Source organism: Panthera tigris, chromosome D2 (assembly GCF_018350195.1).
Source record: "Panthera tigris isolate Pti1 chromosome D2, P.tigris_Pti1_mat1.1, whole genome shotgun sequence".
Taxonomy (NCBI): domain Eukaryota; kingdom Metazoa; phylum Chordata; class Mammalia; order Carnivora; family Felidae; genus Panthera; species Panthera tigris.
The window spans coordinates 45,310,767-45,322,898 of record NC_056670.1 but is presented as its reverse complement, the minus strand read 5'-3'; the positions used below and the strand labels follow the sequence as shown (position 1 = coordinate 45,322,898).

General features: G+C 38.0%; 1 protein-coding gene across 9 annotated transcripts in view; it reads left to right on the top strand.

The window, feature by feature from the left end:
• The window catches only part of PTPN20 (protein tyrosine phosphatase non-receptor type 20), a 117,270-nt gene that overhangs the window by 81,608 nt on the left and 23,530 nt on the right, over positions 1 to 12,132 (top strand). For all 9 annotated transcript variants that reach the window (XR_006209035.1, XR_006209034.1, XR_006209033.1 and 6 more), the window contains 2 exons: positions 5,721 to 5,869; positions 8,860 to 8,950. Coding sequence is in view for 5 of the 9 variants with exons in the window: in XM_042960266.1 (XP_042816200.1) it covers positions 5,721 to 5,869; positions 8,860 to 8,950 (240 nt within the window). In the remaining 4 variants the exon portion in view is untranslated. The remainder of the gene's footprint in view (positions 1 to 5,720; positions 5,870 to 8,859; positions 8,951 to 12,132) is intronic.

The window sequence follows — 12,132 nt, the reverse complement described above, 5'->3', positions numbered from 1 at the left end:
GTCTCCGCCTTGCACTTGAACCTCAGAGAAGGTTTCTGTCAATGACCTTGTTCATTTCCCAGCAACAGAATGCTCTTGTTTGTAATTATGTTACTTGCTAACCTAATTGGGGGTGGGAGTGCATTCTCTGTTGTCTTTATTCAGCATTAGTTGTAGACAGGTGCAGTGTCCCTGGTTCTTAGGGATGGTGCCTTCTCAGTTACCTGTCTTTTCTTTAGGGGTAGAGGATATGTTATGGTCTGAGCCTAGGATGCTTTCCTCCCCTCCCAATTCCCAAAGTTATTGTGTCTTAACTTGTGTTTTGTGGACAATAGAGTTTGCTGCCCTTTTCCCAACTTCTTCTGCTTCTGATCCTTAGGGAAGATAGGGGAAAGAAACTGGATGGGACATCATACCTTGCCTGTAGAAGCTGCTGCTTCCCTCTCTGCGCTTGTACCAGGAAGGATGATTTCTGGAGTTCCTCACTGTATCTTAAGTTTTTATTCTGAACTTCTGATGATGTCCATACATGCACTATCTTTTATTTTTTGTCTCTTCTTCCACAAACCATGAGATCATGACCTGAGCTGAGATCAAGAGTGGAACGCTCAAGTGACTGAGCCACTTGGGTGCCCCTGTAATCATGTAGTTTTGATCTTTATTTTCTTAGGTCTGTAAACTTATTTTTTACCTCATTCTTTTTTTTAATTTAATTTTTATTTAAGGTTATGATTCAGCATTTGTTGGGTTGAATCCAGAAATCCCTATTTTCTTTCTTTCTTTCTTTTTTTCTTTCTTTAATATGAAATTTATTGTCAAATTGGTTTCCATACAACACTCAGTGCTCATCCCAACAGGTGTCCTCCTCAATGACCGTCACCCACTTTCCCCTCCCTCCCAACCCCATAAACCCTCAGTTTATTCTCAGTTTTTAAGAGTCTCTTATGGTTTGGTTCCCTCCCTCTCTAACTTTTTTTTTTTTTTCCTTCCCCTCCTCCATGGTCTTCTGTTAAGTTTCTCAGGATCCACATAAGAGTGAAAACATATGGTATTTGTCTTTCTCTGTAGGACTTATTGCACTTAGCATAACACTCTTCAGTTCCATCCATGTTGCTACAAAAGGCCATATTTCATTCTTTCTCATAGCCACGTAGTATTCCATTATGTGTATAAACCACAATTTCTTTATCCATTCATCAGTTGATGGACATTTAAGCTCTTTTCATAGTTTGGCTATTGTTGTAAGTGCTGCTATAAACATTGGGGTACAAGTGCCCTATGCATCAGCACTCCTGTATCCCTTGGGTAAATTCCTGCCAGTGCTGGGTCATAGGGTAGATCTATTTTTAATTTTTTGAGGAACCTCCACACTGTTTTCCATTATTTTCAAGGCACTTCCCAGGTGATATTGATACAAATGTAGATGTGGCAGGGCACCTGGCTGGCTCCACTGGTTAAGTGTCCGACTTGGGCTCAGGTCATGATCTCAGTTTGTGAGTTTGAGTGCTGCATTGGACCTGTGTTGACATCTCAGAGCCTGGAGCCTACTTCGGATTCTGTGTCTCCCTCACTCTCTGCCCTTCTCCCAGTTGTGCTCTGTCTCTCTCTCTCTCAAAAATAAACATTAAAAAATTTTTTAAAAAAGTAAATCTGGCCTCTTTTCTGATGCTTTCTCCATCTAAACCTCTGTCCCCCATAGGTGTGACCTCCCCTCTGACTCTAGGGTAAGACCTGGGGAGGCATCAGAACTGAGATGTAGGGGAGTTTTGCTGGCACCGGTAGGGAACAGCTAGGGAGGAGCTGGAAGGATGGCTTGAATTTTGCACAAAGGTTTTTTTGCACCCTAGTCTGTGCACTTGGGTTGAGGTTGCTGCAAACGTTGTATAGTGGCACCAGTGATCACTCTAGCTGATTCTTCAGCACTCATTTCATCTCTTTTCCATCAAGCTGCAGCAAAGCAGGTTGAGAAATTGCTTTTAACTCAGGGTGTGAACCTGAATGATCTGAGGATATGCCAGTTAGGTTTTGCCAGTTCTGTTTTGCCGGCTATGTTTCAGACACTTGGCCTGCCTGAAATTCAGGTAAAGGTTTGTTGGATGCTTTGGGGAAACTTTGTCCTTGCATTTAAGAAATAGTTTGTATGTGGGGCGCCTGGGTAGCTCAGTCAGTTAAGTGTCCAACTTCTGCTCAGGTCACAATCTGGCAGTTCATGAGTTCGAACCTCACATCAGGTTCTGGGCTGACAGCTCGCAGCCTGAAGCCTGCTTTGGATTATGTGTCTCCCTCTCTCTCTGCCCCTCCCCTACTTGTGCTCTGTCTCTCTCTCAAAAATAAACATTAACATTTTTTTTTAAAAAAGAAAATAAATAGGCTGTAAGCAAGAAAATACATGGCTCTGATTGCTGTTGACCATCTTTTTGTGACCATGAGGAGAATTTAGCTTTATAATAGCAGCCGATCTCTGGATAACAGACTATAAGTGATGCAAAGAATCTGGGTTATTAGTAGTATTTTAAAAATTGTGGTAAAATACACAGAACATAAAATTTATCATCTTCACCATTTTTCTGTGTACTGTTCAGTGGTATTAAGTACATTCTTACTGTTGTGCAAGCAATACCACCATCCATCTCTAGAACTTTTTCCTCTTCCTCAACTGTAACTCCGTACCCATTAAGTACTTAACTCTCCATTCTCCCTCCCCCAGCCTCTGACAACCACCATTCTACTTTCTGTACTGTGAATTTGACTACTTTAGGAACCTAATATAAGAGGCCATTCTGTTTTTTGGGGGGCATCTGGGTGGCTCAGTCGGTTAAGTATCGATTGGACTCACGGTTTTGGCTCAGGTCATGAATTCGCAGTTTGTGAGATTGGGCCCCACATCTGGCTCCGTGCTGAGAATAGCTGAGCCTGCTTGGGATTCTCTATCTCCTTCTCTCTCTGTCCCTCCCTGCTCGTGTCTCTGTCTCTCAAAATAAATAAATAAACATTAAAAAAAGAGGCCATTCTGTTTTTTAAAATCTCACTTTTAAACTCATTTAAAATAATTTATATTCCATTACTTCTTCCTACAGATAATAGATCTACAATATAAGTTATGTCCCATTCAGAATGGATTAAATTTTTTTTGCCTACCATATTGCATTGCTCATTTTTTTTCTTCGTCTTTCATTTTATTTCCATCTTGCTCAGTAACATGTATAGTTCTGCATCTCCTTGATTTTTCAGTTTGAGCATGAATGAATTCTTGTTGAGTCTCATTCCATTTGATTTGATTTGATTTGATTAGTTATCTTCCATTATAAACTACACTTTGAGGGCTGGATTTTGGCTGAGCAGATAATGACAAATGTGCAGAAGGGTTAGGGGAAAAGGAACAGAAAACTCACAGGGTGTGGATGAATTGTTGTATAGAAGATATTATAGATTAGCTTACTCAGCTTTGATCACATCCTTCTCCTAACATGTCTTTCTGTATGGCCCAGGCAGGAAAACTAAAAATTACATTTCCCGGAAATCCTGAAGTTATGTGGGTTTGACCAGTTGTATGCACTTAGCCAAGACTTAAATCTGTGGAGAAGCTCTCAAGCTGCTGGTACGCACCATAACACGCATGGTATTCCCCGTGTCTCATTATAACTGAAGTGGTACATCACTAGCACCAACAGTTGTGGTGCTGACTTTCTAATTCCTCCGTGGTTGCTATAGTAGTGTCATCCAGGAGCTAGTGGTTTGAGCAGCGGTGTCCAGCTCCCTCAGATTCCTCCTTACAGCAAAGCTAGCAGTTTTTGTGGTAGACCATTGTGCAGTGTTATTTTTGGACCATGTTAGGGGGAAGCACCTGTTCTTCAAACCTGTCCAATGATGTCGCACCAAATAGCTAGAAAAGAACTGCCCCTCTGCAAAAATCCCATTGCCATTATTGTAGCTGAAGCCTGACCTGTCCACCTTGATTGGAATTCTTGGACCAGGTCTCAATAAAGAGAAACCAAATTCAAAATGATGTTAACCACAGAAATATATTTTCTCCCATAATGGAAGTAGAGAGGTAGGAAGTGTTCCAAGTTCAATTTGATCAGTTTCTCAGTGATGTCATTAAGAGCATAGGTTCTTTATGTGTATTTTTTTCATATTTGCTGTATTCAGCTCATTCCTTTTATGTCACAGTAGGGCTGCTTGTAATAATCAGGGTCTTATACGTCTGTATCTATGTCTGGGCAAGGGATGGAGATGAGAGAGAAGCTTGCTTCTCTTCCTTGCCCGCAAGCCCTGAATATACTTCTTGCTTCCCATTGGATCAAGTCATCTACATATTGCTGAATTATTCACTGGCAAGGGAGTTATTGTGGAATGATCACTTATGGCTTTAACTAACCATCAGTGTAGAATCAGTGTTGGAGAGCCAACAACAGTGTCCATTACAATCATTCTACCTTTTCTTTCGTTTCCTCTCTCCCTTCTCTCAGCTTTTGTTCTAGCAAGGCTGGAATACATGGGAAACTCTAAAGATTTTTCTGTTGGGCATCAACGATGATCAAAATGGCTTCTACTCTTGCAAACTTTGGCTCCCCCTCTAGGCTTCCTAGATCTTCTCTCATATTCAGGTTAGAGATATTTGTGAGAAATTTTAGGATTTCTGTGACTGTCTCTCCCAACCAACAGTCCCTCACTTCCACCCCTGCAAAGAGCTTTTGGTTAAAATAGGGTTCCAAGACAAGAAGAGTTTCACAGGGCTGTGCACATTCTTAGAATTTTTTACTTTTTATCCCCATTCTTTTGTGGAATTGCTTCTGGTATATATATATATATATATATATATATATATATATATATATTTGCTGGTGTTAACTTTATTTTTGTTCATATTATTTGGCTTTGAAAAGAGATTTTGAGAACTGGCTTCACGTGAGCATTTTACTTCAAAATTCTGAAATTTTAAAAATATTCTTTTAATACTGACTTCTGGATTTATTGCATTTTTGGTCAGTGGACATGATCTGTAAAATTTCGGCTCTTTGGAATCTAGATTGTCAACATGACATAAAACATCATCATTAAAAAAAAACCCTCCACGTGTACTATTGAATAGCATGTATTCTCTTCTATTATTATTGGTTATAAATGTGTAACTATATAATGTATATATATGCATATAATACATAATTACAAGTTATATATTATATATATATTTTTAGTCTTATTAATGATATCACATAGAGCCTCTCTATCCTTGTGGGGGGTGTATTTGTGTTGTATGTCTGTGTGTGCATGAGTGTCCTTGATCTATTTTAGAGTGAGAAGTGTGTTAGACTCTCCACATCCTCTCCTCTCAAACTCTAGGGATGTTAAATACTTGGTCTGAGGGAAGACAAAAGTTCTCACTTTTTCCCATCCAAGTCTTGTTTGCACATGCTTGCTGTGCATAATTGTCAATACATATACTCAATTCACATTGTTAAATAGAACACTTCTCAGTCTATAGCATCTTTTATTTGTATAGCACTTAACAGTTTTTCCAAGAATAGTGGGTTTTGTGTAATTTCAAAGTACATAATCATGATTTTTCAAACCAAGAATACTTTCTTTCAAAGTAACAGATTTCTTCACTTCTGGAAACACAAATTTCCAGTAATCCATAGGTGGCTGTGCCTTTACTTAAGAAAAAACAACAACAGAAAGAAAATCTCCCTTCACATACATACAAGTAACTTACAAATGTGAATTTTTCTTTTTCTTAGGTATACAAATTGTTTCTGAAAGGGAGCTAGCTCAGCTGGCTCATGTTCGACCATTAATATTCAGTTTTCATGAGCAATTAACCATCAAGGATTGTGTTAACGTGCTTGAGAAAAAAGTAGCAGAATTTGAAATCCTCCAGGAATTTATGGTAAATATTTTGGTTTTAACAAAAGTCTCTGATTTTCCACATTACTACTAGAGGGTTTTTTTCTTTTTTTTTTCTGTGTTTTTTAAATTGAGTACTTTGTTTTTAAATATTAAGTTTGTTTTTAAAGTAATAGGTGTATATAGTTAAAAAAAGAGGTTAAATAGCATAAAAGGTTATAAAATGGATAAAGTATCTTTCTTTTTCTCTCTTGACTTCCTAGGCTCCCTTTCCACTATTAACTTTGTCATCCAAATGTCCAGAAAATCATTAGCATGTACTTTATTCACCATTACCCTTTCCTTCCTTAAAAAAAAAAAATGTGTCACCTGAGAAATAATTTCCAAATATATTATCAGTACATATAGCTCTATCTCCTAAAATCTCATTCTTTTTAAGGGTTGCATAGTATAGTTAATTGTATAGCTCTAAAGGCCTTCTTTTATTTACGTAGTCCGCTATCATGCTCATTTAGATTGTTCTAGGCTACTATGAACAGCAGTTACCCCTCTTCATATGCCTGTACATATGTATGAGTATCCTTTTTTTTAATGAAAGACTCCATCACGAGTATATCTTTCTTTGTTTTTTGTTTGTTTTTTCTTTTAATTTTTTAAATATTTATTTATTTTTGAGATCGAGCAAGAGAGAGAGACAGCACGGGGGAGAGGGGCAAAGAGAGAGGGAGACACAGAATCTGAAGCAGGCTCCAGGCTCTGAGCTGTGAGAAAAGAGCTCGACATGGGGCTTGAACCCACAGATCATGATATCATGACCTGAGCTGAAGTGGGACACCTAACCGACTGAGCCACCCCTGTATTAGTATTCTTTAGAACAAATTACTAGGAAGACCACCAGTATTTTGTGCTATTTAATTTTTGGATCTTTGCTTATCTCTTACATGACAAGTGATTTCTTGTTGATGATCTAATTGACACTTATTTGAGAACAGAGGAATTACTTTCCATATTTTTTAAGCCTTTTATATTTATTTTAGTGAACTGTTCCAATTCTTTGCTCAATTTCTGTTTATTCTTTTTCTTATCAATTGATAGCTTTATATAATGAAGAAATTGTCTCTTTTGTATATGCTTTATATGGTAACTTTCCTCCCTTGTTGTTTGTGCCACACATACATGTGCGTGCATGCACATACACATTTAGTAAGAAGAGAGGTAATTTTTAGTGGTCAAATATGGCAATCTTTTGGGACTTCAGGGTTTTCTGTATCCTTTAGATGCCCTTTCACTCTAAGATCATAATTATTTCATGTTTCTTACTAATATCTTTTAAAATGTATAAATTTTTTAAAATGTATAAATCTTTGATCCAACTAGATTTTAATTTTTTATAAGGTATTTGTTAGGGACCCCACGCTATATATCTATCCTCTTGTCCCAAGATCCTCTTGAAACTTCTATTCAGTGATGTAAAAGGCCACTTTTATTATATACTGAAGTGATATATGCATTTTAATGTATTCTTGGACTTCTTCCATTGATTTGTTTATTCATATGCTGTTACCAAACTCTCTTAATTAGTGTAGCTTCATGGGATCTTTTACTGTTTGTTCAGACTAGTCTTCCCTCATTTACTCTTCTTTTACAGAATTCTTCTAGTTCTTCCTACAAATATTTTTTTCCAAGTTAATTTTAGGATTAATTTGCATAAAAATTAAAAGGGTAAAAATCTTACTATCCTACTGCTTAACACCTTCTCTAGCTTCTCATCGGCCATGCCAGTGGTTGCCAGTGCTTATTTAAAGACTGGTGGTGCCAGGTTGGCTACCGAAGGGTTACTGAAGAGCTTTTGAAAAGTATAGACTCACAGGCTTCATCCACAAATATTCTCATAGACTAGGAATGGATACATCTCTGCTTCTTTTGTATATGAAACAAGGCCTTCCTGGGTAGTTTTCGTTTCCCTCTGGGCTAGATCATGTTCTCTGTTCTCTTGTTATCATCCTATTCACTGTTTCCCCAAGAGGAGATGTATGCCCCCGGGCCTTTATTCCTGTCCTTTTACCTGGAGTGGTACCTGCTCACCTCTGCTCTCCTTGCCTTCCGCACACACACATACTTTCATATGACTAACTTTTGATGGCAGTCATCAGTGCTGCCATTATACTAGCATCTCTGTACATTGATCTCATAGGTCCCCCTCTGATTGCTCTGATAGCTCCTTAAGGATGGGAAAATTTTCAGGTTCATCTTTGTATTCCAGTATCTAGGAAAGTGCTGAGTACGTATTAAATGTTCAATCAGTGTTTACTGAATTCACACTTGGTAAAGAAATTTTTTTGAAAGGAAGAATTCCTTAATTGATACCCGATAATTCCTTCATGGGCCAAGGAGTAAATTGTGAGTCTGCTTATATTTTTTTTGGTTTATATGTTTATATATATATATTTTTGCTGTTATTTTTATTTGTTTGCTTATAAAATGATAGATTTATGGGCAAATCCAAGAAGGGAATGTTCTGTATTGGCTTTTTTATGAAAAAGGAACAATATTGAAGTTTTAGGGAAAAAAGCATCTTTAGAGAGATTAGCATTTTCTCATCAAACAACTTGTTGATTGACATCTCAAATTTGAGGTATTTTCTATAGTATTTTTTTTAATGTTTATTTGTTTTTGAGAGAGGGAGACAGAGCACAAGTAGAGGAGGGGCAGAGAGAGAGGGAGAGACACAGAATCCAAAACAGGCTCCAGGCTCTGAGCTGTCAGCACAGAGCCCGATGTGGGGCTCAAACCCACGAACCACAAGATCATGACTTGAGCCAAAGTCAGACACTTAACCAACTGAGCCACCCAAGTACCCCTTTCTGTAGTATTTTTTAATGCGGTTTTGACTTCACTTATCATACAACACATTTAACATTGGGTCATGCCATATAGAGGTTTAAGGATCATGAACACTAAGCAAAGGCAGATTTTTTTTCTTTTTCTTTTTGTCGTAGTAAATATGTGACTTCTATTTCTTACCTTTTAAAGACTTTAGATTTTCAGAACCTACCTGGTGAGTTCAACTCTGGGAATGACCTACGCAACAGAGACAAAAACAGATATCGAGATGTTCTTCCATGTAAGCTAAAAATGGTTTTATTTTCCTGTTTACATTGCGGGAAAGATAAAAAGTGGGTTGTATGGCTTTCAGTATTAGGCATTTTGACCTGTGATCATGACAAAGAGCTCTGGTAGCTAGCTAGTGGGTGGCCTGGGCATATTCTTAAATATGCTAGAACATGGTCAAGTTCAAGTCTTCTATTCCAGGTACTTCTTCCAGCAACTAACATACGGTTATTTACAGAAGTCTTTAAACCTTCTTCTTACGTATATGCTACTTGTCAGGCCATGAACTATATCCAAAATATAAAGTCTAGTAGTCTGAGACACCTCTCACTTTTGGTACCCCAAGCCCTAACCACCTTCCTTGGCCATTTTGTTTAGACACATGGATACAATGGAGCTATTTATATCCTCTGCCCTGGACAATAAAACTGCCAATCTACCCTGCAATAGGAGGTTGCTCTTTGATTTTCTCTAAGGGCCCTCCACATTGCTTCCCTGTACTGGGTGAAGCTAGTGCCCCTCTCCTTCCCACCCAGTTACTCACAGGATTTATCTGTCTCAGGGCATCCAAACAGTAGAAACAAAATACAAGACATTTTTAATTTTAGGCAAGAAATCTCATTCTATGCCTCACATTCCTTTCAAAGTGAAATATTTTTCGTGTTACTTTACCATTTTTCTTCCTCCATCTTGACCTTTCTCCTTCCTCCTGTATCTTATTTACTGTAACCACCCAGTTGTCCACACCAGAAAACTTTGAGTCACATGCAATATTTAAAAGTGGTCACAAAGCCCTTTTAATTCTACTTCCTTAATACCCCCAGAATCTTCCCCCATGTCTCAGTTCCAACCACTGCTTGGATTGAGCCGATTTCATCTCTCGGCTGGTCTGTCTTCTTCACTGCTTCCATGCCCATCTACTCACAGCAGCTACTGAAATGACTTTCCTAAAACACAAATCCCTTCCAAGCTCTTCTTTGGCTCCCTGTTACTGTCATGGTAAAGCTCTTTAGCATCATGGCATCTATTCCACCTCTGTTGCCACAGCTCTCTGACAGAACCTCTTTTGGTTTCTGGAATTCATTCTCTTTCTTTGTCTCCAGGCCTTTGAACCTGTGGTTCTTGCAAGAGCCATCCATCCTTCTTTCTTTTCTGAGGTAATTCCTACTGTTTTTCAGAGCTAGCTCAGCCCGACCTTCCTTGTGGTCCTCAAAGCTAGGTTTGGTGTTTCTCTAATAGTCTCATACCACCTTGTGACTGACCTCCCCAATTTACCAAATTATATTTTATTTATCTATTTATGTTCCTATTTCTCCCACTAGACTTGAGGTGGTTATCATAGAAATTAGGGTAGAATAGTGACTGCCATAATTAGATAAATACCTTTATGTTTAGTTTGTTCATTCAGATCTAAAATAGCTTTATTATTATAGACTAATGAGTACCTTCCCAGATAGTTAAAATATTAATTCTGCTATCTTCTGTGGGGAGAGTGTGCAGAAGTACATTGATGAATATTCCTGAAATCAGGGTAATGTTTAAGAGATAATACCAACAATTTGGTGCTAGTCTGAGAAGTCAGAGGTTCCAGTTATATAATTCCTACACCTACATGTGCAGTTAGCCCTCAAGGGACCAAATGCAAACAAGACTTTAAAATGAGGATTACAAGAAGCTTGTTTTAGGATATGGGGTACATTTGACATTTGATCTGGCTTGAACTCTTTACTCTGGGTACAAGAAGAGTGACAACTAAAGAGAAAAGAGATGTGAAGATACAAAAAGTAAAGTTCAGTGATTAGGAAAACAGTATGGCATTTCTTCAAAAGTTAAAAATAGCACCAGCAATTACACAACTAGATATTTATTCAAAGGATACAAAACTACTGATTCGAAGGGGCACATGCACCCCAATGTTTATAGCAGCACTATCAACAATAACCAAAGTATGGGAAGAGTCCAAATATTCATCAACTGATGATTGGATAAGGGGATGTGGTACACATATGTAATGGAATATTACTCAGCCATCAAAAAGAATGAAATCTTGCCGTTTGCAGTGACATAGATGGAACTAGAATGTACTATGCTAAGCAAAATAAGTCAGTTAAAGACAAATACCATACGATTTCACTCATATGTGGAATTTAAGAAACAAAATAGGTGAATATAGGGGAAGGGAAGGAAAAATAAAATAAAAGCAAGAAGGGAGGCAAACCACAAGAGACTCTTAACTCTAGAGAACAAACCAAGGGTTGCTGGAGGGTAGCTGTGTTGGGGGGATGGGTTAAATGGGTGATGGGCATTAAGGCAGGCACTTGTTGTGATGTGTACTAGGTGTTGTTGTATGTAAGTGATGAATGACTAAATTTTACTCCTGAAATAAAAAAAACAAAACAAAACAAAAGTTCAATGGCTAAAACTAAGGAAAATCATGTAAAACCCTTTGCTTTTCTCTTAAAGAAAATCACTTGTTATTCAGTCAACTTTTGTTTTAAAGCCCACTAATTTATCTGCCTTATACTACAGTGTAATTTAATCTCAAATAAGCCTCCTTAAGTAACAATCATAGAAAGTTTTTTTTTTTTCTTTTAGAGAGAGAACATGCACGTGCATGTGAACGGGGGTGGGGGGGCAGAGAGGCAGAGGGACAGAGAGAGAGAATCTCAAGCAGGCTCCATGTTCAGTGTGGAGCCCAATGTAGGGGTCAACTCCAGGACCCTGGGATCATGATCTGAGCCAAAATCAAGAGTTGGGCACTCAGTCGACTGAGCCCCCCGGGTTCCTCAAAGGTTTCTTTGATTTCTTCACCACACATTTTTTGAAGTAATAGAGAAGGTTCAAAAAGAATCACGTCAAGAAAGCCAGGAAAATAATTCATTCATTCCTCTCTTCAAATGCTGGGAAGACTAATTGGGAGATTCACATATCTTGGCACACTGCAAGTATATGCAAGCCTCACTTTGCATGGCTCCAGTATGCACAAATTTCAGTTAATGTGTTTAGTGAAGAACACCATTCCCCCAACAACACAATTCAAATTTCAGTGATCACGATATATTAACTATGAGTAATTGCATAAAGTACAAACTTCACTTCTAGCTCTTCAGTCTGCAGATTACTATGTAAATAACAGATTTGCATCATGATCAGTGACTAATCATGTCGTTTTTTTTTTTTTTTGCTTCTTTTAAA